The sequence below is a fragment of the Fringilla coelebs genome (assembly GCF_963513975.1).
Source record: "Fringilla coelebs genome assembly, chromosome: 4".
Lineage (NCBI taxonomy): Eukaryota > Metazoa > Chordata > Aves > Passeriformes > Fringillidae > Fringilla > Fringilla coelebs.
Window position 1 is genome coordinate 23,283,709 of NC_140032.1, and position 25,804 is coordinate 23,309,512.

At 39.4% G+C, this 25,804-nt stretch overlaps 2 protein-coding genes across 5 annotated transcripts in view; one reads left to right on the top strand and one right to left on the bottom strand.

Moving 5' to 3' along the window:
- Positions 1–13,708: 13,708 nt before the first annotated feature.
- On the bottom strand, positions 13,709–20,072 carry LOC311152693 (uncharacterized protein; the record flags this gene model as incomplete). The annotated part of the gene is made up of 3 exons (XM_084203997.1): positions 13,709–13,765; positions 16,442–16,561; positions 19,090–20,072. The coding sequence occupies 2 exons, from the start codon at positions 20,070–20,072 to the stop codon at positions 16,525–16,527; spliced, it is 1,020 nt and encodes a 339-aa protein (XP_084060123.1). The 3' UTR covers positions 13,709–13,765; positions 16,442–16,524.
- N4BP2 (NEDD4 binding protein 2) overlaps positions 19,321–25,804 on the top strand; it is a 35,973-nt gene continuing 29,489 nt past the window's right edge. Inside the window, exons 1-3 of one of the 4 annotated variants that reach the window (XM_084204928.1) lie at positions 19,321–19,419; positions 23,660–23,774; positions 24,064–24,236. The gene's annotated coding sequence lies outside the window, so the exon portion shown is untranslated. Of the gene's footprint in view, positions 19,420–23,171; positions 23,775–24,063; positions 24,237–25,804 lie in introns of those variants that run through there. The other 3 variants (XM_084204930.1, XM_084204929.1, XM_084204931.1) reach the window with 3 other exon arrangements.

Below are 25,804 nucleotides of genomic sequence, written 5' to 3' on the forward strand. Positions count from 1 at the left end.
CCGGGCCGGGCAGGATCCTCCGGGGCAGCGAGGGCACGGCTGGCGCCGAGCGGCGATGCCCGGCTGCCGGCAGTGTCAGCGAGCGAGCCTGCGGGTTCCTGGCTGCAGGGCGGGAAGGCGAGAGTTACTTTGCTGCTTCCCTATGGAGCCCGGGCCGCTCGTGGCTGCGCGGGCTCGTCTGGCCGGTCCCTCAGGCATCTGGGGCCTGGTCAGCGTGATAGAGAAGACAGTGTGCGGAAGCGGTGCGTAGGGTGGCACGGAGAATGCGGTGGCAGGAGAGAGTGAGCAGTCCTTCTTCAGGCAGATGAGGGGGAAAGGGCAGCGTCCACTCTTTGGTTATAAATCTTAAGGAGAAACTTGAATATGCAGACCAAAGGAGCCCTCGCCAGCCAACTCAGGAAATCCTTCCGTGCAAAATGTCTTTGTAATTTAATATTCATATTGTCAAGGGATGGAGTATGTCTGGAAAGTCAATAGCAAAGTGGAATATATCTGTCTGTTTTGAATCTGCAGTATGTACCCTGTCTGAAGTGTAGGTGGATATGAAATGTTTTCTAGATGCCCATACTGCTCAGAGAAGGTATGTGACAGCTGAAAGATGACTTCTAGCTGATCAAGACTAATATCGGGTCTTCAGCTGTTATTTTTGTTATTCAAACCAGCTAAAAGTATTATTTTTCTTTATTTTGGAAATCTCTAATGAATTTTCTTTGGAGGAAATTGAAGGTAGGAGGCCAGGACCAGTCTCCATGGGGGGATGTTGCTCTCCATGGTGGTTGCACAGGTACGACAGGAGCCTAGCTAGGCACAGCAGGGTGGTGGCCAGCATGGCCTGGCAGTGGCGAAGGACAGATGCAGGAGGGTGAGGGGATGGGAAGGGGGTAAGTAAGTAAGATTATGGTGAAGTATCCCCAATTCCAGCTTTACAGGGTGCGGGTGGAAATTGTACAAAGACTGAGAAGCTCTTTGGAACTTCGGGTGCAATAGCCTGTGAGCAGGAAAATGCTCTCCTGCACTTGTGTTCCTTGTCTCCTTGCAGTGTTGTCCTAGGGGAGTTAAAGCCTTGAATGTCCACAGCCTCCATGAAACCAGCTTTGAAGGATTATAGTGAAAGTAACTGAGAGTTGCAATGAACACTTGGAGGATCTCAGACACTGATTCTGAAATTTAGAAGGGTGTCATCAGACCAGGCATTTAAATCTGGCTGTGAATCCAGACTTAGATGAAATTATTCTCTCCAAGCCTAAGGATCAATGAATTTGGGCATTCACAATAGACAGGTGACCCTAAGGTTTTACTGATTTTAGTAAATAAATAAAGCCAATTCAAGGCATGTAATCTTTTTTCCGAATCTAAACTAAAGGGGCCATTTAGATTTGCCATAACGTTGAAGTACTCAGACTAGCTATCAACTTTAATTTGTTGTCAATCAAATAGGATGCACTGTGAGAACTTATATGTATTGAACATATTTGGGTCTTTTATCCTTAAATTTGTTACATAAGGTATTTCCTTCTCCAATCAAATTACTAATACAAACCATTTGGTGTAGGTTCCTTATTTTTAATACACTTCTTTTGGCATAACAAATTAGAAACAAATCCTAGAAGATTATTCTGTAACTAAATCAAGTGTATATCAAAAACCTATATGAGCTTGTTTCAGTTTAAATAGAAAAAGACAGAATCTAAGTCAGTAAAAATAATGCAAGAAATAAATTTAAAGGGTCTGTTGCTAAGGTTTTTTTCATGAACCAAACATAAAGCTAGAAAGATGTTAGGCAGACTTTTCTTTGGGCAGAATTGAAGTACTACAGGTTTTGCATTCCAGAAATTTCACCTAAGTCTCTGAACTTCATGGATTTTAATATATTTTTTAATGTTTTCCAATATTCTTTAGTTGTTATTGAAAAGCACTGTTTTCTGTATATCAGTAGCGTGATCTACAATATCATAACTTCTTGTTGTAATCTTGTAGTAACAAGATTTTTCTTTTTCACAAGCTTACACCATCTTTACTTAGAATTGTTTATACAATGGGTTGTGAAGTAGGACGAAGAATGTAATGGTCAAGTGCTACTCTCCCACAACTTGCTTTTAGTCTAAGTTAAGGACAAACACAGTGCAAAGCCTCTAGTATGCACTTCTAATCACTTTTATTTTTCACCAAAGAATAAGATAAAGTCTTGCATTGTAAGGAATATGTACATTGAAGGTAGCACATAGTTAGACAAGGCAATTCAAAGATCTGACTTCAGAGTGCCAGGCAAGGTTTGCTCATTCAATTAAAACTCTGTTTCCTCTTACACAAGTTCTTTGTGAATCCCCACACTGAAGATCTCTTGCTTGTGGACCAAGACCTCTCTGCCTTCTTGCAGATTTCAGGTAAACAGTGAAGTTAGAATAACGGAGAAAGTCTAGAAAGGCATCAGTGGAAGGCTGACTATCAAAGAGTCACACAAGATTCCTGCTTTTATGGGTAATGAGTGATTAGTCAGCAGTATGTTAGCCAGATATGTAGTGTTTTGAGTGAGTCTTGGACAAATCATATCAGCAAAGTGGCTGAGAGGAGTAGGTGCAAATTCTGTAATCATGGGCTGATTAGGCAATGCTTCTATCTTTTCTCAGAAGAGAAGCAGTAGGATTTGTACTTCTGCACCATTTGAAATTCTAAAGGGCTAAAACAGAGCATGTAGTTCTGATATCACACCCAATTAAGGGACGTATGAATGAACACTTAACTGCCAATTAGCTTGAATATATGCATGGCATTTTCAGAATGTAAAAACATAAAAGCTTCAGATAATCTGACCTGTGGTACTCCTTAATCTGAATAGTCCTGAAATCTGCTCTTATCAGATACAATTACAGCTGCTAGTGTCTGGTTTGTTGCTTTTGCTTGTTTGACCTTCACCCTTCTAATTTCAGCAAGCAGCTGAGATCTGACTTGGACTGTGCTTGTACAGCTGTAGCCAGGTTCACATGATCCCTTGGGTTTTACTGCATGGCTCTGTCTAATAATATGACCGAGTCCTTTAGTCTTTACCCAGATTTAACTGTTTGCATCAGAATTTTATTACCTTCACTCACATTACTTTTATGGGAATGTATTTGCTCCGATCTGTTCTAGTTTGTTTTGATTGTATTTTAGACTACAATTGCAAGTGTTATTCATAAACAAACTGAAATAAAGGGTGCCAAACACCTGTGGGTGCTTCTTTCTTTGTATTGTGATAGGACAAGTTCAAGGAAAGGATCAAGAAAGGAAAAATGTGTTTTTACTGGTAGGGAAAATAATGCAGCACAGGGTTTTCAGAACAAAATGCTTTTCTGGTGAAACAGAAGAGAGTACGAGGTGATTACATGAAGCACAGAAAATTCTTTAATTCATGTTGATTAAATTAAGCTATGCTCACATGTTTCCAGGAACTGCTTAGTGGTTCTCCTCAGGTCTTTAATACAGTAAACACGGATAGTAACAATGACTAAAGTAAACAGTGACATTAAGACATGACACTGTGTTGTGAACTGCAATAAGGAATATCTGTCATTGCAGTGTAACATATCTTTGATAACACCACCTAATTGTTTTAACTGCCTATTTTAATTATTGATGTATTTTACATCTGCTGTAAATTGAGGTGGGTCAGAGGTGAGTTTCTTGACAATGTGCATTCCTATAATGAAAAAGCTCCAAGGGGATATTTACAGTGAAATTACTCTTGGAATAGCCCAGGAAGTGAGCTTTGTCAGAAAACTAGGAACTTGTGTATCTCCCATTTTCTACATTGCCAAGATAAAATCTGTAAAAGGGGGCAGGAGGACTTACGTGTATTATGTCATAAAGACAATCAGATGGAGACACAGAGTCTTCCTGTGGAAGAGCCCCACAGGTCACTGACTTCATTGAGTAGCACCAGTTCTGAATAAAGGGAAGGACCCAATATTGTATGGGTGATAAACTCTTTTAAAACTGATCCCTAGCCATGGTTTGTCTAAATGTTATTTTTGCTCTGGTTTTGGTAAGGAGGGCTTCTCCATGTGCTGCCTAAAAATGTCTTTATTATGAATCATGCTTGGAAATGGGGCAGTTATCATAGAATTATATAATAGTTAGGGTAGAAAGGGACTTTAAAGGTCATCTAGTCAGTCCAGCCCTCCTGCAGTAAGTAGGGACATCTCCAACTAGATCAGGTTGCTCCAAGCCATGTCCAGCGTGACCTTGAATGTTACCACCGATGAGACATTCATAAACTTTCTGAGCAACCTGTTCCAGTGTTTCAGCACCCTCCTGGTAAAAAATATTTTCCTTATATCTAGACTAAATCTACACTCTTTTTGGTTTAAAACCATCACCCCTTGTCTTATCTCAACAGGTTCTGCTAAAAAGTCTCTCACCATCATTCTTGTAAGTCCCTTTTAGGTACTGGAAGGTTGTTACAAGGTCACCCCGGAGTCTTCTTTCAGGCTGAATAACCCCAGATCTCTCAGCCTTTCTCACAGGAAAGATGCTCCAGCCCTCTGATCATCATCATGGCCCTTCTCTGGACCAGTTCCAAGAAGTCTATGTCTTTCCTCTGCTGGAATTCCAGATCTGGCTGCAGCACTGCAGGTGGGCTCTCACCAGAGCAGAGCAGAGGGGCAGAATCCCCTCCCTCCCCTGCTGCCCACGGAGCTCTGGATGCAGCCCAGGACACCTTCGGCTCTCTGGGCTGGGAGTGCCCGTGGCTGGGTCATGTCCAGCCTCTCACCCACCAGCATCACCAAACAGTTTTTGCACAGGGCTGATCTTGAATCATTAGTTCCCCAGCATAATATACACACATATACATACACACACATGCGCACACACACACACATATATATATATGATAGATATAATCATACATTTTTAATATATTTTTTATATATATAAAGACTATATATTCATTCAGAAATGGCGAAGATTGTCACTGTATATAACATTTAAGCCATTGTGAAAAAGTATATATTTATGAATACATTTTTAATTTACAAACCACTCTATTGACAGAATGATTGCGCTTCTTTCATTTGCCTGCAAATGAAGTAAAATCAATGTATTGGCATCTACAGATTGGCGATTTCACAGGAGAATTTTTAGAAGCCTCCATGATCTATTGCTAGTTTTGAACATTCAGAAACTGAAGTTACAGCAGCCTACTGCATGTCATCTATCCACCTCCTTTCTAGCTGCTCTCAATTATGATGACTTGTCACCATTCATTCCATAATTGCATTCTCAAGGTTATTTCCATCTCTGCTCCTGATGTGTCCAAAGCACATACATTTACACCTATTCATTTCTGACAACCAAGTCTACTTTTCTCCAATAATATATTTAATATGTGCATTTATCATCCTTTCTGTCCAGAAGATATGTCTTTGCTTGTACCATATTGCAAAAGCTTCAATTTTCTTTGTCACAGTCAATAATTTCTCAAAAGTCACATTGATCAGTTGCTACAGCAAAAAATTAGGCATTTCACCAGTCAAATGTTTCTACTTCTGTGGTGATTTTTTTCCAGGATTTTATACGAAAAGCCATGGATGTATCAACTATTCTTCAAAATTTTTTAGTTTCTATTGGACAGGTTCTGATTGGGTAAATTTAATCCCAGGTAAACTGAATTTATGAACAGTCTCTATTGCTAGATCACTAATAATGAAGCTAGCTAATACACTATTTTTATTAAGTAAGGTTGTTTTATTTATGGCATACTCAAGAGTACCCTGTGTTTTTCATTAGCCTTTTATTGTCTCTCTAATACTTGGTGGACAGCAGGTGTGGTTGTGACAGTGCTATGTCATCGCCTGAAGGTCATTTAAAAGAAGTCCATTTCAAACTCAACTTTTCCATTCTATGAAGTCTTTCTGAGATTTTTTTTTTGTCCCAGCCAGGCTACAAGGAAATTTGCAGTTATCTTCATTTTAATAGTAGCATATGGTTTTTTATATTCACTTCGTAATTTTTCAAATAACAAGGCAGATTTGGAGAAATTCTGAGTGTATAGGACTGCTTAGAGGAAATCCTACTGGGAAAATTGGGAAAGTTTGGCAGCATATTTAGCCCATGGCAGCTGTTTTCTGGAGGAAAAACAATGAGTTTCTCCCCCTGCTCCATTAAATAAGAACTGTCCTATGATTAATTAAAAAATGAGAACATGTGTGGTACTAACAAGTTCTGATTAAGAGGCTCTTCTGTGAAAAGTGTTGATTGTATTTATGATGCTGCTGTTGCTAATTCTTCCAACAGATATAATGTCTGCTGCTCGCAGTAAAGATAAGAATGATATGAAATTTTACAAATTAATATGAACTTGGAATTTACCATTATGGTCAAAGAAAGACATTTGATGAATGGATGTGCAGCCTCAGAGCTGTGCTCTAACAACGGGGTCATTTCACATTGATGGATAGGTTATGTGGTGTATTTAGAGGCTTAAAAAAGGGTTGCATTTGTCAAACACAGGGAAGCATCAAAGTGTGTGCATATGACTGTGTGAGCTACAGAATCATTATACTTTGCCTCTGAACAAAGTCAGGAAATATATTGATCATATAGGTTTATGCACTAGGGGAGCAACTAATGCTGATCCAGTCAATGTGTTCTGTGAATGGCTCAAGGGGATAATCATTAAAACATTATACGACTATGCCATTTTGGAACCTGAATATGAAACCTGGAATTTCAAACCCTCATAAAGAACAATTTGCATTTGAATTTGTGAAATAGAATTACTTCTTTGGTTTGGGCTGCTCCAGTCACTTCATCCTTACAATTCTACTTCAGTTAATGCGCTGGATGTTTGCATCCAGATCATCAGCCAGCATGACAGTAGCAGCACACTGACAACATAGTGATCCAGCAGCAGGGAATACTGAGTATCAGTGGAAGAAAATTTTCCTAAATTCAGGATATGTGGCAGCAGAGACGCTAAATAAGGTTATTTGAGCCAGTACTTGTGTGGGTGCTTGACAAAGCAGACATTGAATTGGTGTCTGAAGAGAGCATAGAATATCAAGTATTGAGTAGACAAAGCCAGAAGTAACCTAGATAAGGCACGAGTAAATAGAGAAATGAGAAAATACTGTCTTGGCAAAAATGCTTAGTAATATAAAAACTGTGTTAATAACATACAGATTTTTAGCCAAAAATTCTTCATGATGCAATACAAAAAAGTACATGATGATGGAGTGATCAATAAAGGTGATACTAATGCAGAGGGATTAATGTTTGTAAAGTAGACTGGTATGTATCCACTTAGAATTTCACCAGCATCTAATACCATTGTTTATAGGCTATCTGAATTTGGCAAGGCAGCTCATATGTACTCTGTGTAATATACTATAACTACACTGTATCAAGCACATAAACACTTGCTTTCTTAAGTATATCTCTGTACTGTGTTTTTTATCTTCCAGACACTGCATACTTATACCTAATCATGTATATTTTCAGGGAAGCACTTGCTAAAATTGTAAACTTCCTTTATCTAAATCCTTTAATAAGGCAGATGTAGTTAGGTTTTGTTTATGAAATGCCATTTGACCTATATTTAATCAATTTTTTTAAGCCTTCAAGATCTGCTCAGCAGCCACCTCTAAACCAGAAGAAAACTGGAGTGAACCGTATTTTTCATCCATTTTCAGCATCATTTAGCTGCCTGGATGCACTGTTAGGCATGAATTTTTTGATTTAAATGAAAAAACATGTTGACAAGTCTATCAGATTCTGAATATAGCAAGAACAGAATAATGTTACTTCTAGGGGAGGAAAGCAGTAGATCCTTAAATCCCTTAAAGGAAGCTCCTTCATATAGCAGGTACAAAATAACACTAAAAGAAGTACACAAATGCTGACAAAATGTAGGAGCAAAAAAAAACCCCAAAGCCTCTATAGTTTCCCGAATTTAAGCAAACTTGCAGTAATATTTTTTCTGTCTTACCAACGCCTTATTTTGGTGTTTGTCTCTCTGTTCCTTTCTAAGAGATTTGTCCATTGACCTGCTGCTGGGTGCGGGAAATGGGAACTCAGGAAAAGGTATGAATGAACAGGAGAAATGGAATGAGCAAAGATGAACACATGTAGTAGAAAATCTGCAGCTGGCTGGACAGTAGGAGTTTCATGTGAGAAAACAAAAATGCAGAGATAGAAGGTGAAATAAATAGCGCTGAGTGAATTGTTAAGTATCTTTTAAATATCTTATTTGTAATCTATAAATACAATTTTGCCAAATTCAAGATGAACTGGAGGAGCCAAATTCTAAGAACAATATAACTAAATGTTCTGTTATATACCTTAAAATGAGTTACACCTACAGTTCTATTTACTTAATATAAAGGCTCCTTTCAATTTTGATTTTGGCTTTCCATATTTAACAGCTACTATAATAATCTCTTTGGAAACTAGCTGAACAAACTTGTGAGAAGATTTTTAAAAATAGAGCATACTATTAAAATTCAAAGTTAAAATGAAGATTGTTGTGAATTCCTTTTGCCCCCTGTTTACATATGAAGGGGAGTTTCAGGTCAACTAGAGAGCTACATCAAAATATATAGTGGGAGCTTTTATTTCTGTATGCATATGTCCTGCTTGCTGTTCTGATGCTGCATGGTTAGTCTTCTTGCTGAGACCTGGGAAGAACATATATGTGATAGTGGCTACAGTCACTAAAGCAGTGAACCTGACAGTGTAAAGTTTTGAAAAATAAATGAAACATCCTTAAATTATGGGAATGTTTGTTTTTTATTTCATACCATTAATGGGTTTAAACATAATTTAGATATGGATTTACTTGTATGTGCCTTTTATAACTGCTGAATTTGAAAAGTACATGTATAGAAATAGAAATAGAAATTTTTCCTAGAAATAGAAGTTTTTCCTAGAAATAACTAGGAAAGTCCAAAAACATGTGTCTTTAAGAGTTGTCAGAGTCACAAACTGCATAAGGCTGCTAAGGAAAATAATTACCAACATGTATATGGATGTTGTGGTTTAACCCCAGCCAGCAACAAGTCCCACGCAGTTGCTCAATCTTTCTCTCACAGTGGAATGGGAAATAGAATTGGATGGGTAAAAGTGAGAAAACTCATGGGTTGAGATAAAGACAGTTTACTAGGTAAAGCAAAAGCCTTACACACAAGCAAAGAAAACCAAGGAATCCATTTCCCACTCCCCATGGACAGGCAGATGTTCAGCCATCCCTAGGAAATCAAGGCTTCAGCACACGTATTTGGGAAGTACGAATGCCATCACTCAAAATGTGCCCCCCTTTTTTGTTCTTCCCCCTGCTTTAAATATGGAGGATGACACTGTATAGTCTGGAAAATCCCTTAGGTCAGCTGGGGTCAGCTGCTCCCACTGTATCCTTTCCCAACACCTTGTGCACCTCCAGCCTCCTCACAGAAGGTATCTTGACACTGTGTAAGGGCTGCTCAGCAGTAACAAAACCAGCTCTGTTGTATCATCAACACTGCTTTCAGGACAAATCCAAAACACAGCCCCATACCAGCCACTGTAAAGAAAATTTACTCTACCCCACCCAAACCCAGCACAATGGATGTAGGGGAAATTGGCAATTTGTTCTGCTGAATGTGTACTATACAGTATACCTTTTCCTTTTCTACTCTTCTACTGTGTAATATATTTATTTTTTCCTACATAGAAAATAGGAAAGTTCATAATAAAAACTGAGACAAAGACAAAACTCTCATTGAAGTTTTAAGGTACACATTTTTGTCTCCTAACCATCATCACTGTACAGAAGAAGAAATGCCCAACTCAGAAATTGAAGAACTACCCAGAAAATATGAACTACTTCTCTCTCAATGTTCCTTTAAGTTAGCTTGTTCATTCTTCCAGGTCTTGGAGAATGTAATCAGAGGAATAAAGCAGTTGAAAGAGTTTAGTGTTTGATCATCTATTTGTAAAAAGCTTAAACATGTTTTCATGCCGGTTGTATCAACTGTTTTTGTTTAGGGTTGGTTTGTTTGTTTGTCTGGGTTTTTAATAAGTTGTCTATTACAGATGGGCCCAGATCCAAATGACAGACACCACTTCTGCTCCATCCTGAATTGTGTGTATCAGGTTGCAGATACCAATCTGAATGTCATAAGCTAGAGCAGGGTGGAGTGGAGCTTGTCTTAAGATATGATTCCCTCATTCTTTCAACTTGGAATTGTCATGATTTTGACAGGTACAAGCTAACTAATTTTTGCCTAGTCCTTAAATAAACTGGAAACTGTAGACTGTCCCGTTAGAAGGAGCAACTGTCCTTTTATGTCTCTGAAACTGTAAGATGGCCTGTGGCTTTCTAAATTTGAGTTTCTTTTGTTGCTGGTGTTATTCACTGGGAAAGAATGTGGCCCCGTTTCCAGTGAGAGAGGGTATGAAATGTTAAAAAATAGAAGTGATAGGTGGATTTTAAAGGGACTAAAAAAACCCCAAAGAGGTCAGAATTTACCAGAAAGCAAAAGAAGGCCTTCCCCATTCAGCAACAACCAAACAGGTATCTGTTCATTTCCTAGCTAAATAATTAGGTTCTATCATGTGACAGTTACAAAGAGACACATAATAAACAAAGAATTTTCTTTAAAAATGGTAGTCTACACAGTTGTTTTTAAATGAACATCACTGGCTTGCTGCTCCCTTCCCCCATCTCCTTGGCTTCAAGTTTCAGCATAAGACATCTGGCATACAAGTTATTCAAGTTCAGAAACTAGTTACTGAAATCTAATTAATAAGTGCTAGTGGGTTTAGACCATAACAAGTCCCCTAATTTATTTTTACAAGCAGTTGGAGTAATCCACAGATGTTTGTAACAGATGTCAAGCACAAGGATTGCTGTAACTAGCAGCTTTTGTGTAACAAATGGTGAGATAAACTGACACTAAGCAGGATACCTGCAAGATATTTATATATTGTAGAATTTTGAAGCCATTGGGTTGTGGTATCAGAAAATTTTGTAAAATATTTATGTCTCAGTAGGACATGTATTGTACGTATCTGTACTTGAGAATAAGGCCTCTTTGAAGCTATTTTGGGAAAGAAATAAAATACATTTTTATATTGTTTTAATTTTACATTAATTGAAGGTCAGTCGCTGTGAAGAAAACAGGTCCTTAAATCACATGTGATTGGCAAGCAATTAACTTCTGGTAAATGAATTGCATGGGCAATGGAGTACAGTCTGTCTTGACAGGTAAAAGCATTTTTTCATTAGAGTAACATTAATTAATGATTGGAACTTGCCTAAGATTCAGGCTTGTACTTAATATTAGATCTACTTAGAAATTCCATCTGGCAACAAGGTCCAATATTTTAACATTTAAAATTTCTGAATCTGAGCAAACAAGACATCTCAAAATTTCCAGTAGAATGAAAGTACTAGTTTTTATTTAGAATCACTGAAGAATTCCTTTTTTTCCCAGAATTTAGTAAGGTAAAAATGGACTGATAACTTGATATCGCAAAACCCATAAAATACAAAAATACATCAACTAAACTTTACTTATAGTATTACATAGGTGATAACAGGTAGGGTTTTCTTTCTCCTTTTCTTTCAAATTGACATTTTAAATTGTTTGTTTCCTAGTGTTTCTTTCTGCATCTCAGGATGATGTGTAGATTAAGTACACTTGGGAATTAATATATTTGAGGAAATGCATCTCTTTTGCTCTAAGGAAAATATTTACTTTAGGAGATATAGAGTACCTTAAAGTGATAAAATCCTAATATGAACAAGGTAGTTTGTAGTTATTACATGCTATCTTGATGAAGGTAAACATGTCAGAGCATAAGATTATTTTAACCATCTAATACATATAATGAGATATTGTTCTAACTAAATGAAACAAGCTTCTTTTCCTTTCTGCCTCTACCCTAAGTTTTCCTTAGTGAAGACAATGTCCAACATGGAATTGTTTGGATTCAGTTGCTATCACTTATGCAAGGGATTTGGCTCTTAGTAAGATATCCCAGGAGAAGCTCAGCTGCCCAAGAACATAAAATGCTGAAGTGTCACTGCAAATTCTTGAATTATATTTGTTCTGTCTTGATATAGAATATTTTAGCCCAGTTCAAAACCAATGACATTTCTTCTGCAACTATGCCTGTCCTCTTAACAACTGCCTTAAGGCAGATACCTTGTGGATTGGAAACCTGGAGATTTTCCGTCCTGGGGCAGTTTTGTTCTTACAACTCTGGCTTTACAAATGAATGGAGGCCATTAATGATACTGTTCCATGGAAGTGTCCTCTATCTTAATCAGCAGAAAATAATTGTTTTGTAAAAAACACTAAGTAAACTTTCACATCCTGATCAAATTCCAGTTTAGATAACAGCACCCTGCTGACAAAGTTCCTACAATTTCAGATGGATAGTAACTGCCTATTAACCTATTCTGTGTTATTGCATGGCATAGTTAAGCAGCTGTTGTATTTTGTTTGATGTAGATGTATTAAGTGAATGGCTTTGTTTTGGTTTTTTTAACAAAACATTTTGGGAATGGTAGAAGTTGCAGAAGCACCAATGATAAATCATTTTATTCCTGTTAAGTCTAATTAAGTCTATATCCTGCAGTGATATATATGAAATAAGTTTTTTAAAAAAATAACACAGAAATGCAATTTTACTGCTAAACTTGTTCTTAAGCCATTTAAATATTCAGATCTCTAAGATATCTGATATTAAATTTACCATAGGATAGGATCAATGCAGTTTTTAAAAATAAAGTGTTATTCAACAGATAAAAACATGACAGTTACAATCAAAGTCAGCTTATTACTTTTTAGGATATGCCAAGGTGGCATATTAAGGATTGTTTGTTCTCCATTTCTGCAGTTTGAACAGATTAGGGTGGATTTTTGGTATCTATTGAATTTGACATATCAGATTGATACAGGAGAGCAGAGAACATCCAATACAGGAATCAGATTCACCACAAATCAAATCTGTAGTGTGAGCTTATTCCAAATTCAGAAGGTCCTTGTAGCAGTGAGGGTTCTGTCAGCTATATAAGCATGACCTCATTCTCTATGCCTGCAGAGAAGATACAATTAAGTATAATCCTTCAGTTCATGGATAATAGCATTTATTGTCATTATCTCTCTGCACCTCCTTTCCTAAAATCCAAGCATCTTTATAGTTCATATATTCTGAAGATATTTAGCATTAACAGGTATAATGAGCAAATTTTATTTCTGTTCTGCAATATATCTGGAGTACCTCATTAAAGTGCAGGTACTTTAAATGAAGACTAGTAATATGCTGCTTTAGCATGCATTTAAACAAAAATTTGAAAATTTGCAATTATGAACCTTCAGTGGTAATGTTATAAACTCCTTTGATAATTTACTGATAGGTGAACCAAAGTACTGATTTGTTAAGGGACTTCTTTAGTATTCATTAGTGGTAATGCTGGAATAGGTGTGACCTGTTTACTTAAAAATGCAATTCTATAGATATCAGCAGAATTTTTGCTATTGTCTTCAGAGGGGCAAAATCTGCATTAATGATCTAGATTTCTGCTGCTTCTACATACTGTTTTTTTCCTGTTTAAAATAATGCTGAAATAGAACACTGTATAGCGGGAATTGAGGCATTATTTTAATATAGATATTATAAATCTGCACTATTTGGAATTTAAAAAGAATGTGTGAAATAATTTACATTACTGCAGTGATACCTACCTGTTTCTTCAGTGAACTGTGCAATTGATCCCTATATGGAACAGAAGATCAATATCCTGCAAGTATAGAAGCCAGACATGGAGTTTCTTAATGGAGATAAAACACCAACATTCACTATGCATTTGACTTAAATCTAGAGATGGGTGGAGAAGAAGAGTCAGGTATGTGAGATACTCTGCACACATTTCTTTTTATATTTATTTCTTTTTTTTTTCCTTAAGGAATTAGATTTCTACTTTGGAAATCACATTCTGGCAGAGGGAAAGAGTTATCTTTTGTAGGAACACAGAGTCTGAGATCATGGACAAAGTAATATTAACAGGAGACAGAGACATTCCAAGAAGCCAAGTTAAACACCTTTAATCAGCATTAAGTTAAATAGATTTTAAAAAATAGGGAAGGATAGCTAACACTCTTTAGTTTCTGCAATGGTAAATGAAACCTAAAGCTGGCAATGGAATGTGGAAGGCTCCTTAGGAAGAGGATTACAGCATTGTGGGACTGGATCAACTTTTATGAAAATGTTTGCTGCAGGAACTAGATGAGGACTCTTTTCGGAAGGAAGGAAGGAAGGAAGGAAGGAAGGAAGGAAGGAAGGAAGGAAGGAAGGAAGGAAGGAAGGAAGGAAGGAAGGAAGGAAGGAAGGAAGGAAGGAAGGAAGGAAGGAAGGAAGGAAGGAAGGAAGGAAGGAAGGAAGGAAGGAAGGAAGGAAGGAAGGAAGGAAGGAAGGAAGGAAGGAAGGAAGGAAGGAAGGAAGGAAGGAAGGAAGGAAGGAAGGAAGGAAGGAAGGAAGGAAGGAAGGAAGGAAGGAAGGAAGGAAGGAAGGAAGACCTATGATAGTTTGGGGCTTTGATATATTAATAGTCCGAACTAAAGTTCTGAATAATGATAAAAACTGTACCTTAAGCTCCTGGAAAGATAACATATTTCACATTTACTGCAGCAGGCATTAATTTTTAATGCACACTTATTCCTCAGGCCTTTTCCTACAGTACTTTTTATTGTATATTCAACATGTTACTGTAAGTAATAACAAGTCTTTAAAACTGGCAAAGTTAAACATGTCTTTCTTGCCACACCAGTACGCTCTTCAAGCCAAAAGTTTAGCTGCAAATTGTTCTTGCAAATCAAAACCTAATTTTTTTTTAAACTATTAAGACATTTTGAATGTAGAAGAAAGGAAATCACAATTTACTAAGTAGATGTAGGCTGTATATAATCAGAAACATTATAAGGGACTGACATTTCCTTGTTCTTTATGGTTCCACTCTGGTAATATTACTACTTTAATGTGATTTATAATGAAAGCAAAAACATACTTAAGTATTTTTACTTTAAGAAGGCAGCACCAAACAAACTAAAATGGAAATCTGTCAGTGAAGACCAGACTAAACACTTTAGCCAAACAGCACAGATTAGATGCTGTATGTTCAAGCCACTCCAAGTAAAAACAAGCCAAGTGTAGACATAAGGAGAGGAAAAGGAATGGAAAAAAAAACCCAAACCAAACCAACAGTATATATAATAGGTGTTATGGTGTTGTTTGAAAAAGTTGTTTGAAAATTTGAAGGACACAAATACTTGAAAGAGCCTGTATTACATGATTATAATTTTCTAATCAAAAATCCTTCCTATTTAAATCAAATCCCTCCTATTTACAGTGTTAACTGTGACAGTGAGAAATCTGCCAGTGCCTAAATTAGTCTGGTATTTTCATGGTGTCAAATACTGTAATATGTACAACTGGCAAAGAACAACATAGTTTCATGCATCAAGTGCCAGCAGCAACTCCCCTCTAGCAGTGTAGTTTAATGGAGGCTGTCAGACTAGAGCATACTGAAATTCTCTCTCCCTCTTTTTTTGGCAACCTTAAAAATATAAAGACACAGTCATTACACTGGAATTTACATGACCTATTTTTCCAAACGTATCATTAACACATTACCAGCATCACGCCCTTGAAGAAAAACTATTTTGTTTCTGATACTTGTCCAGACACTGAGCACATGAAGTAAGGAAACAGCTCCCAGGACATGCATGAAACTGTCACTTGACATGACACACACACACACAAGTTCCAATCAAGACAAATTTTCCTCCAGATTTTTTGACTCATACAATGGCAGTGTATTAAATAATTATTTATTTTGCTTTTGTGAGTTATGGTAAGAGACAGTCTTTTTGAGATTTATGAGCACATCCTCTGCATGACTATGTATAGGCTTTATGTATTGTATTAGAAGTGAAATGTTTGTCCTTGTTTATTTAAATATTGCACACTATGTCTCTACAAGATAAGTACTGAAATGGCAAAGTCACAGGCAAACTACAATGCCTAAATCAATTTATTTCCCAAAACATTAAATATTTTGAATACGAATTTAAAATTTTATTACATTACCTTTATTGAGAAATATATACTATGAGAAATCCTACATAAACAACCAAATTTGCCTCTTCATTGTGCTACCAAATAGCCAGCATTTTGGGATTGTGATCCCTACAAGCTCTAGATAAATTACCCCAAGCAGCCTTCTGCAGTTTTCACAGGACAACTGTGTTGAGGTACCCATGCATACATAGTTCACCCTAAAACCAAATATTGTCTTTTGCACTTACTTATTTATTATTTGCATTAAAATTAAAAGTTACATCTATAGTGGAAACAATTGGGTCCTGGTGGCAGAAGGAGGCTCTCCAGCAGGCTATTAAAGAACCAGAAGTGGAAGTACCTGTGATTGAGACACAAAGCTGGCTGTGACTTCTTGGTCTTTCTTCTGAAGCATCTAAGATTAGGTGCTAAATAACCAGACCTTTAGTAATCTTCTGAAGGCCACATCTTCCATGTTTCCCTGTTTGAAGGGAAATGAAAGACAAATGAGGCTCAGGGATGACACTTCCTTTGAATGGGATGAATCACACCGTGAGGGATCTGCAGCTTAGGAGACAACCTTACTCCCCTCATGGAGAACCAGGCATAAGCATGCAAGCATGTTTTGTCTCAAACATTCTGACTGTTGTGGCAGGAAACTTGAGACTGTAAAAGAGGGTCCTGTGGAGGTGAGGCAGTGCTGTATGAAGCCAACTTTCTTTGCTGCCTTGAGACTCATGCTCAGTGTGCCTGCATCAAGACAGGGGTTGAGTCCCCAACTACAAGGCACCTCACTAACTACAAGGGACTCCAGGATCCCCACAGACCTCATTTCCTGGAGGGCTCTAAGGGGCTTAGTACTGCATGCATGAACAAAAGAGTGCAAAAAATCTGTTTTATATAAACTGTACACCAGATAAACTGTATAAGAAAGTGGATTGGTCTGTCTCTTCTTCCTCTCTTACCCCCAATCCGGACCACTAGGTGTTCCAGATTGCAAGGCAAGACATTCTGTTACCATCTGTATGGCAGTTGTCTGGTGTCAAGTGGGCAATTTTCCTTACCTCTCTCTGTCTCTGAGTGATCACAATCACTCCTCCCTTGGGAGAGGACATCTGCTGATAACAGGCTATTGAATGTCACTGCATGGCTGATAAGAACTATAACATCCCACTGTGAGACGCTCCGCCCAGAGGGAGGAGCCAAACATTCCTACCCAGATAGAATGTGGAGATTCTGAACCACCAGCACAGCTTTCTCCATTGGATTCCCCAGAGGAACAGCAGATGCCTTTTCTTCCACTGGATCTTCAGAGGAAGAATACATCCTCTTCTACAGGACCCCCTGCTCCAACAGAACCACACCTGACACTCCAGGAGGACTGCAGCCACATTTCCAACTGGACTGCTACCAACAGCCTGACCAACAGGGTGTCAGGTTAGGTTCTGACTCTGACAGTGTTGTTCTAGTGTACCGCACTGTTTATTTTATCCTTTTATTTTTCTTCCCTATTAAAGAACTGTTATTTCCTGCTCCCATATTTTTGCCTGAGAGCCCCTTATTTAAAATTCATAGCAATTCGGAGGGGTGGGGAGGGTTTACATTCTCCATTTCAGGGGAGGATCCTGCCTTCGTTAGCAGACTCTGTTTCCAAACCAAGACACTAGGGAACCTGAAATGTTGTTAGGATTGGGAGCATCTTAAATTGTGAGCTTGTTAGCCAACACTTTTGAGATCTGAAGTTTCTTGTGTGAGTTGGGAGCTCGTTGAAGTTTGTTGTAAAAGTTAAGGGTTTGTTAGTCAACACTTTTGAGACTAAATAGCTGGCTATTTGATGGAGTTAAGATGGTGATACAGTATGACATAAAAGTTCCCTGACACATGGATTAGTGTGTTTGTTTAGCATGATGAGAAATTATAAAGAACATTGAGCACCCTACCACGTGGGTCGTGACACCCCCTTAGGAGGGAAAATGCTTCTCTCCTTTCACACGAGTGTCCTGTTTCTGTTCCCTAGGAAGATCACAGTGGGACACCTCCAGCAAAAGTCCTCCTGAGGCATTGTGCCCTGATGGGAGGCAGCTGCATGCAGATGTCAGGGAGGTACCTCATGACAATGGGGCACAGGAATCCATCTCCTGAGAACTGGATGTACAACATGAAGTAGTGGAGACCCTGCCTATCCCAGCAAGGTAATAGGCAGGAAGACAGAGCCAACGAGGATGCCTATGGCAATGTAATGAAGTCCTATTCTCAGAGATCAATAATGGATAAACTTAATATGTAATTTTCCAACTATATTTTAAAGCCCATTTGGTGACAGTGAAATTTCTCAAATCAACAAACTTCTATAAAAACTACAGAAAAGTTCTCCTAGTAAAATCTTCTCATCTTGAGTGTTGTTTGGTTGGGGTCTTTTTGTTGTTTTAAAAATAATTTTATTTTAGGAGCTCTGCCCATAAAAGGCTTTTGCACCTTGCATATGAACACGTGTTGATAAATTCAAAACTCTTGTTCACTTAGTTCCTTTCATGGTGACTTCACAACAGTTCTAATTTAGGGCTACTTATCATCATTTCAGTCCATCAAGAGCACATGTCTTTTTTTTCATCTTTCCATAATCTTCCACTGTCCATCTCCATCAAGTGTCCATTGCTTGTTGTAGACAATGAAGCGTTCTCCTCCTAATCAGCTGTTTCTTTACTCTGTTGCAGCTCGTAACTTCCATAGCAATCACCGATGCCAAACCCCACCAGACACCCCCCAGCTTCCTTAAAAACTCATTCTCCTCGTCGTTTACATGCCATTTCCCCCTCAGTATGAGCCTGCAGACACGGCATCATTCCAGACTGCAGGACCTATTCTCAACGTTAAAAATTGCTTAGTAAAACTGGGCAGCAGCAGCAACTAAACACTCAAGCTTTTTGTTACAAGTGTGAAACCAGTCACTACACGGCTGAGAGATGTCATCGCTAGCTGCCGGCGATCCCCCGCCGCTCCTGAACTCACCCCCGTAGCACCGTACCAGCAGCGCGGCTCCCACCGCGCAGCTCTGCCGTGCCTCCCATGCAGGTTTCCCAGCCAGCTGAGCGGCTCTCAGCCCTCAGCCCTCCGCCCTCAGCCGGCCGGGGCGGCACCGCGGGCCCCGGGCGAGCAGGGGAAGGGCCGGGGGCGGTGCGGCGCCTCCTCCCGGGCTGCGCTTCGCCGGGCGGTCGGGGAGCGGCGCTGTGTCCCCGCGGCGCACGCCCCGCCCGAGCCTCCCCTTCCCGCGGCCGCAGCCCCGCGCCCGCCGCCGGCGGCAGCGAGCGAGCTGAGCAGAGTAGAGCTGAGCCGAGCGAGGTAACGGCCGGCGGGGTCTGGCGGCGGGACCGGGGAGGAGCTTCGCCCTCCCCCCGCTCCCGATAGGGCGCGGAGCTGTTCGCCGCGGTCTCCCGGGGGCGGGAAGCGGGCGGCCCTCGCGACGCGTCCCGTATGGCGGCGGGCCCGGGGGACCCGGCCCCGGCGTCACGGCAGAGGAGTTGCCTGCGGGTGGGAGGGGAGGCGGCGGGGCGGGGGCGGCGCAGCTTGACCGCCCGCCCGCCGCCGGGCTGTGGGCGCGGGTCGTCGCTGGCGACGAGCCGCCGCGGCGTTGTGGTCGCGGGCGGGCCCTTCCGCCGCCGGGCTGGGGCCGCCGCTCGGGCCTGCTCTCCCCGGGGCCTTCGTGTGGCTTCGGCGCTCCCCGCCGCTGTGGTGAGCGCCGCGGTGCCGGCGGCCTGCCCCCTCGGCCCGTCACCGAATCGCCCGGCCTTCTGCAGTAATCCCGACTGCTGCCCTGCCTGCCGCTGTGGCCGCTGAAGGAAGGGTCGGGGCCGGCGGGTCGGTGGAAAGGCTTGGGCCGCCCGCCCCGCAGCAAGCAGTGCGGAGTGCTGGTGAACTTGGTCTCGTTGCGAAGATAAATTCACCCCGTTCAAAATGAAATCAAAAGATTCTGAGTACTCTAAGGGCTCGTTCATTCTTAACAGTCGAGAACCGCTGAAACGTGTTTATCGTGAGGTTGTTTGTGACCTTCGTAGCATAGTATCCCTCCGTGCTTTGGACAGGATTTGCAGTTTTGCTGGTCAAGTACCTTAAGGTCACAAGGGACTTTGGAGGAGCCTGGCTTCAAAAGCGAGAAAAAAAAATTCATTTACCAGTACTTCTCTTAACTCATGTACTGGAAGACTGAGGACAGTGTGACTGTTAAGAGAGACTTATATGCTGTTTTATACAGTGCATTGACAAAGTTTAGTCTGCATCTTAGTCTTGCAGGAGAACCTTACAGTGAAAAGTTGAGAGTAACTTCTTTAGAACTCCAAAGAACTTCAAAAGGAGTGAAAGTTTTAGATAACTCGTCTCTAGTTGTGATTTGAGAGCCAAAGGCTCTGAAATACAGCGGGGAAAATTACAGAAAGGCAGAAAAAGTTAAGCATGGTATACGTTTGTAAGGTTGAAAGTTTTAACCCTCATTCTTCCCGGCACAGTCACCCTGACTGGGACCGGGCTTACTTGTGTCACATGCTTGCAGCACGTGTTTGCAGTTCGGGTTCCTGTAAACTGTGAGAAGAACTGGTGAGGAAAATTTAACAGCATCAAAGCAGGTGTTAAAATCCTGTATTTTATTTTTCAATAAATACAGGCTTTTTCTTACTGTCTCTTGGGTTTTGTTCTGTGTTAGCTATGGAGTTGCTCTCTATTTCTTGTTGCCTTGTTTACACTTTTTTTTTTTAAATCATCTTCCTTTGTAGTATTAACATTAATGTATTTCATCTGGGGAAGCCACCGATATAGAGGGAATATAAAAATGTTACATATGGGGCTTTGGGGGATTTTAGGTGTGAGGTGTTGTGCAGACTCTTGTCAGTCTCTAGTACACTTCTGCCTGTGTACTAATTTGTAATCTATGCTAAGTGGCTGACACAGTCACTTAGCTATTACTAAGCTGAATTACTGTTTCAGGAATGTATATAGAGCTAAATTTACATGCAGAAGAACTACATTAAAAAAAATAATCCTTGAGTTTTAAGAGGTTGCTGCCTTAGTTTTTGTCACAGAGGTTCTGCTACTATAAAAATGCCAGTAGGGCATTAATTAGCTGTCAGTTATACTGCCTGTCAGAACTGAGTAAGGCTGAGTTTTGAATAGTCTCTGGAAGCATGATGTGGGCATGTAGCAGCTCCAGGACTTCTGGAGTTCTCTTTCCTCTTTCCAAATACATTTCTGTGACTTGTAGTGGGGAGTTGGAATAAAATCTTAAGCAGCAGTACTGATGTCAGGTGTGGAATTGCAGAAGCACCAACATTACGACAAGATTCATCTTTGTTTCAGCCTGCAGCATCACTTCAGAGACTGGGCATAGGTCACAGTAACACAGCTGGACTGTGTGGAGTCTGCACTGGGGACAGCCCAGGTAGCCCAAGAGCTCAGCATCCTGGAAGGTCTCCCCTCAAAGCCAAATTTGCCATGGGAAGCCCTTTCTTCAGCATGCTTTAGAGGGCTGTGAGCTGTATGGGAGAAGGACATAGAAGGGAAGCTATAAAAGGATCAAATATCTCTAAATGCCCCTAGAAGTGGAAAGACATTTTGCAGATACTCTTATATTTTCTGAAAAAAACTTCACAAACTCAAAACAAACAAACAAACCAAAACCAACCAAACAAACAAAAAACCCAAGCAACAACCTTCTCCACCTAAAACTAAGGAGAATAACTGGTTGATTTGGTTTTTTTTTAGTTCATCTTGCTGCATATCTGCACTCTTCATAATATCAAGGCCACTTGCATTTTTTTTTGCCGAAGTCCAAGCTTTGTCCTTCAGTGCACAGCAAAAGGAAGTTACTTTCAAGCAGACCTGGTGGTGGAGAACACACTGGTGGGTTTCCTCCTCCTTCATCGCTGCTTTAATCATGTACATCCAGCAGATTTTACTGTCCCTTTCTGGGAGCTCTATGGAAGGGTTCTAACAAGAGCAGCTTTGTGTCTTGAAAGGAAACTGCACAGTGTGGAGTTTCACAGCTTCTGTCACCTGTGAAACACCAAGTGACTTCCACTGCTGGTTGACTTCTCATGATATGGCATGTGCAGAAGAGTTTTTGAGTCCTTCCTAGGAAACAGAGTGGTGTTCTTCCTGCAGGCTGTGTTTGCTTCATAAGCATCTACTTCAGATGAGTTTGTGCTGGTTTTGTACTCTTGAACTTTGTGTGTGGTTGGATGAAGCTTTTGTTTTGTTCTCAAAGGAATACTTATTTTTTCAGCAGCTTCAAAACAATCTGTCTGACCTGGGGCAGACTTAAAATTCACAAAAGTGGAAAAAAATCCTAGCAGAACAGATTGCATAAAGCAGGTGTATGTAAGTTAGTTAGGAATTAGACCTTTTTGTCAGTGTATTGCACTTTGACAGAACTTGATATGACAGAGGAGGACCTTTGTTAAAACTGTTGGACAAGACCTTGGAACAACCAGTAGGAATAACACAGAATGGAAGAAGGAAAGAGTAGAAAAGATCCTTGAAGTGTTTCCAGAAGCACTGTCTTTAGCTGGGTATAGGTTTTCACATTCAATAATGAAGTGGCCTATTCCCTTGCTGGCTGCTGGCAGAAATGAAAGACAGCAAAAGGCTCCCAAACTATCTCCTTTGCTACTCCTACACTTATTGAGAAAAATCTGCTGGAAGGCATTTCCTGTTTTTTTCTTTCCTTTTTTGCCTTCCGGTTTTTAGAGGCGTGACTCAAACATTGTCCAAAAAAGAAAAGCTTCTTATTTTATAAATACTAGAAAGCAAAATGAATTGTTGTCAGTTTGATTTCATTGGCTGCTTTTCCTCTTGTGCTTGTATTTAAATACTTAATAGTTTTTCTCCACTCAAGAAACCTCAAAGTGCAAATGAACAAATGTGGAAATTACCTTTGTTGGAAGGTTGTTCTGTAAAATAATTGAATGGCTTTTCAGCTTTTCCTGGTATGTTTTTTCTGAAGCCACTTTGTTGACGTGAATAACTTTCTATATCTGCAACTTGTCCTTTGTTTTGTAAATTTGAATTCTCATCAAGTTCATGCTTAAGTGAAGTGCTTTGTGTGTTTTGATAGCAGTTTTTAATTCTTTGGAACAGTGGAATGAAGTTAGATGTAAAATGTGAGATGGGTGTCTCCATTTCTTGTGAAGAGTATTTAGGCCATCAACTTGTCATGTTAGGAGTGTGACAGAATAGTTGTTTCAAAATCTTTACCTAATTTAGGTGTACACGTTCAGTTTGGTTTTGGTTTTTTTTTTGTGTGTGTTTGGGTTTTTTTGTTGTTGATGTTTATTCTTTATTTTATTTTGTTTGGTGGCTTTATTGCTGTTTGGGGTTTTTTAAAGTTTGGAAGCACAAGACTTGTGAGGAGTAAGCTCTAGGCTAATATGTAAACTGGAATTGTCAGACTTTGAGTAGACCTAACATCTTTGGTATGTACACAATGGATTAGGAGTTGGCAGATGCTTTGATGAACTGAAGTGCAGTTCTTTAGCTTTAGTAAGACTTTACAAATAAGCTGTGTAAGTAACATAATCTTTTTTTGATGTGCCAGATTTTATTTGCCTAATTTCCCACATGGTGGAATGAATCTAGTCTTCACCAGCATGGATATGTAAACCTTTTCAAGATGGTTGAGAACTGTGGCGAAGAACCAAGTGGAATGACAAGTGAGGAAACTTATATTTATTTCCAGCTAATTCTTCTGCTGTGTAATTTCATTACCTGATGTAAGTCAGCTTTTTTAGATAAGAAGTCATCTTAAAACTGAAATCAGGTAGATGTTCTTATCCTTCGGAAAACTTACAGTTGAGCTCAGCTTGAAATGTTGGGTACTTATTTAAGATATTAGTTGTGCTTAATCTACTCAAACCTATTAAGTGTACTGCTCAGTGTTAAAACTGCTTATAATGAGCAAAATACAAATTTTAATTTGTATTCTGATTATTCCTTTGTCAGGAGGAAGCAGCCACTTCTGCTGACATCTGATTTGTGTATTAGAAAGTATGATTTCCTGACAGAAGAGTGCATTATAGTTTTTAACAGCAGATCTTTATTAAATGTGCCATCAGTGGTGGTTTTGGAAAGATGAGAAAGGATGCACTGTGGGGCAACTCAGTGAAGCTAAAGATGTAAGTCCTGTGCCATTGCTATTTTATATGTATTACAAATAGGAATTTTTTTCCAGTCCCAGCTTGTAAATATATATGTGCATGTGTTTATTTGTTTTTTTTAAAAAGCCAGAAGGTTCACATGGACATTACATGAAAAATACTTTATATAGTTTGAAATTAAGAAATTGTTCAAAAACCCCAAAAGTAAATCAGACTAAAAAGCTGACACCACCACCACCCAACCAAAACCAAACCAACTTCTTTTATATGTATGGAGTTAACCTTAAAGTATTCAGAGAAATTTAAAAATATATACAAATTGGGCAGCTTTGTTCATATTGTTTGACTCTTGTGTTGTGTCAAGGCTAGAGACTTACTCTGTCCTTAAAAAATGAAGAGAAGTAATACTGATAAATTATTTGCCATTTGAACTTGGTCACCATTAAACCAGAAGTGTCTCGTGCTGCTTAATGCTTTTAGTAAACATTCAGTAGTGGTTAGGATACTCCTCTGATCTGTTTGCTTAAAAAACAAGGCCTTGTAATGACCTCAAAAAACTTTCTTTACTGCTGATGGTTTCCTAATGCAATCTTTTTGATTCAAAGAGTTTTGTGAATACTTTTGGTATTAGCTATAACTCAGAAAGTAGTTTAGTATTTTTCTTCCTCTGTTCTGTGTGTTCTGCCTACTCTTGAATACTACCTGTTTGCTTCTTTTCCTATACTTGAGGTGTGTAACAGGAATTGCAGTCAGAGCATGTTTTTCAGCAGCATGTCCTTACAGGATTGATCATTATAAAAGAGCTGGATTCAAACACTGGCAACACTTGGAAGTGTTCTGCTTAAAGTCTATTGCTGCACAGTAATGTCAAGGTGCATGAATAACTTCTCCCTTGCAGGATCTTTCCTTTGTCAGTGAACCTCTTTGACTGAGGAACAGTCACATTTTTAGCACAGGCAACATTGTTTAAATTAGGACAACCTTTTCTACTGGCTAGAGGATGAATCAATGAGATACAGAAGTTTGAAAAACAAGACCTACTGTAACTTTTTTTTGTGATTGTTGAATACTTCTTCATGACAGTGAAGAATGGTGTAAGGATGGCTAATCAGAAAGGTGAACCAAAAAAAGTGTGATGAAAAAACCAGCTGCAGTTGTCCCAGCTCAGTCTGGCCAATTAGTATTTTCCACTATAGTTTCTCCTTTATTTTTGGAAGTCTGCTTCTTCCTTTTCCTGTGTATTGTTTTCCTTGTCCTGCATTTCAGACTTCCTTGACCTTAATGTTATTGTTTCAGACATCCATCTGGTTTGTCTGTCTAAAGTCCATATACACATAATAGAAACTCCTGGGATCCTAGAGTTGTCTGTTTTGCTTTCATAACTCTCTATGACTTGAGAACATAACAGTCAACGTTTTGCTAAATGTCCAATCTCTTGGTTGTTGGAAGAGATTGGTAAAGGATAATGGTAAAGTGGTATTTGAATCTGGCACTAATCTGGCATTGTCATTTGTGTGCCAGTGATCCAGGGAGGGAAGGACTAAATGAAAATGGAAGTGCTGCCATTGATTTATCTGCACATGTTA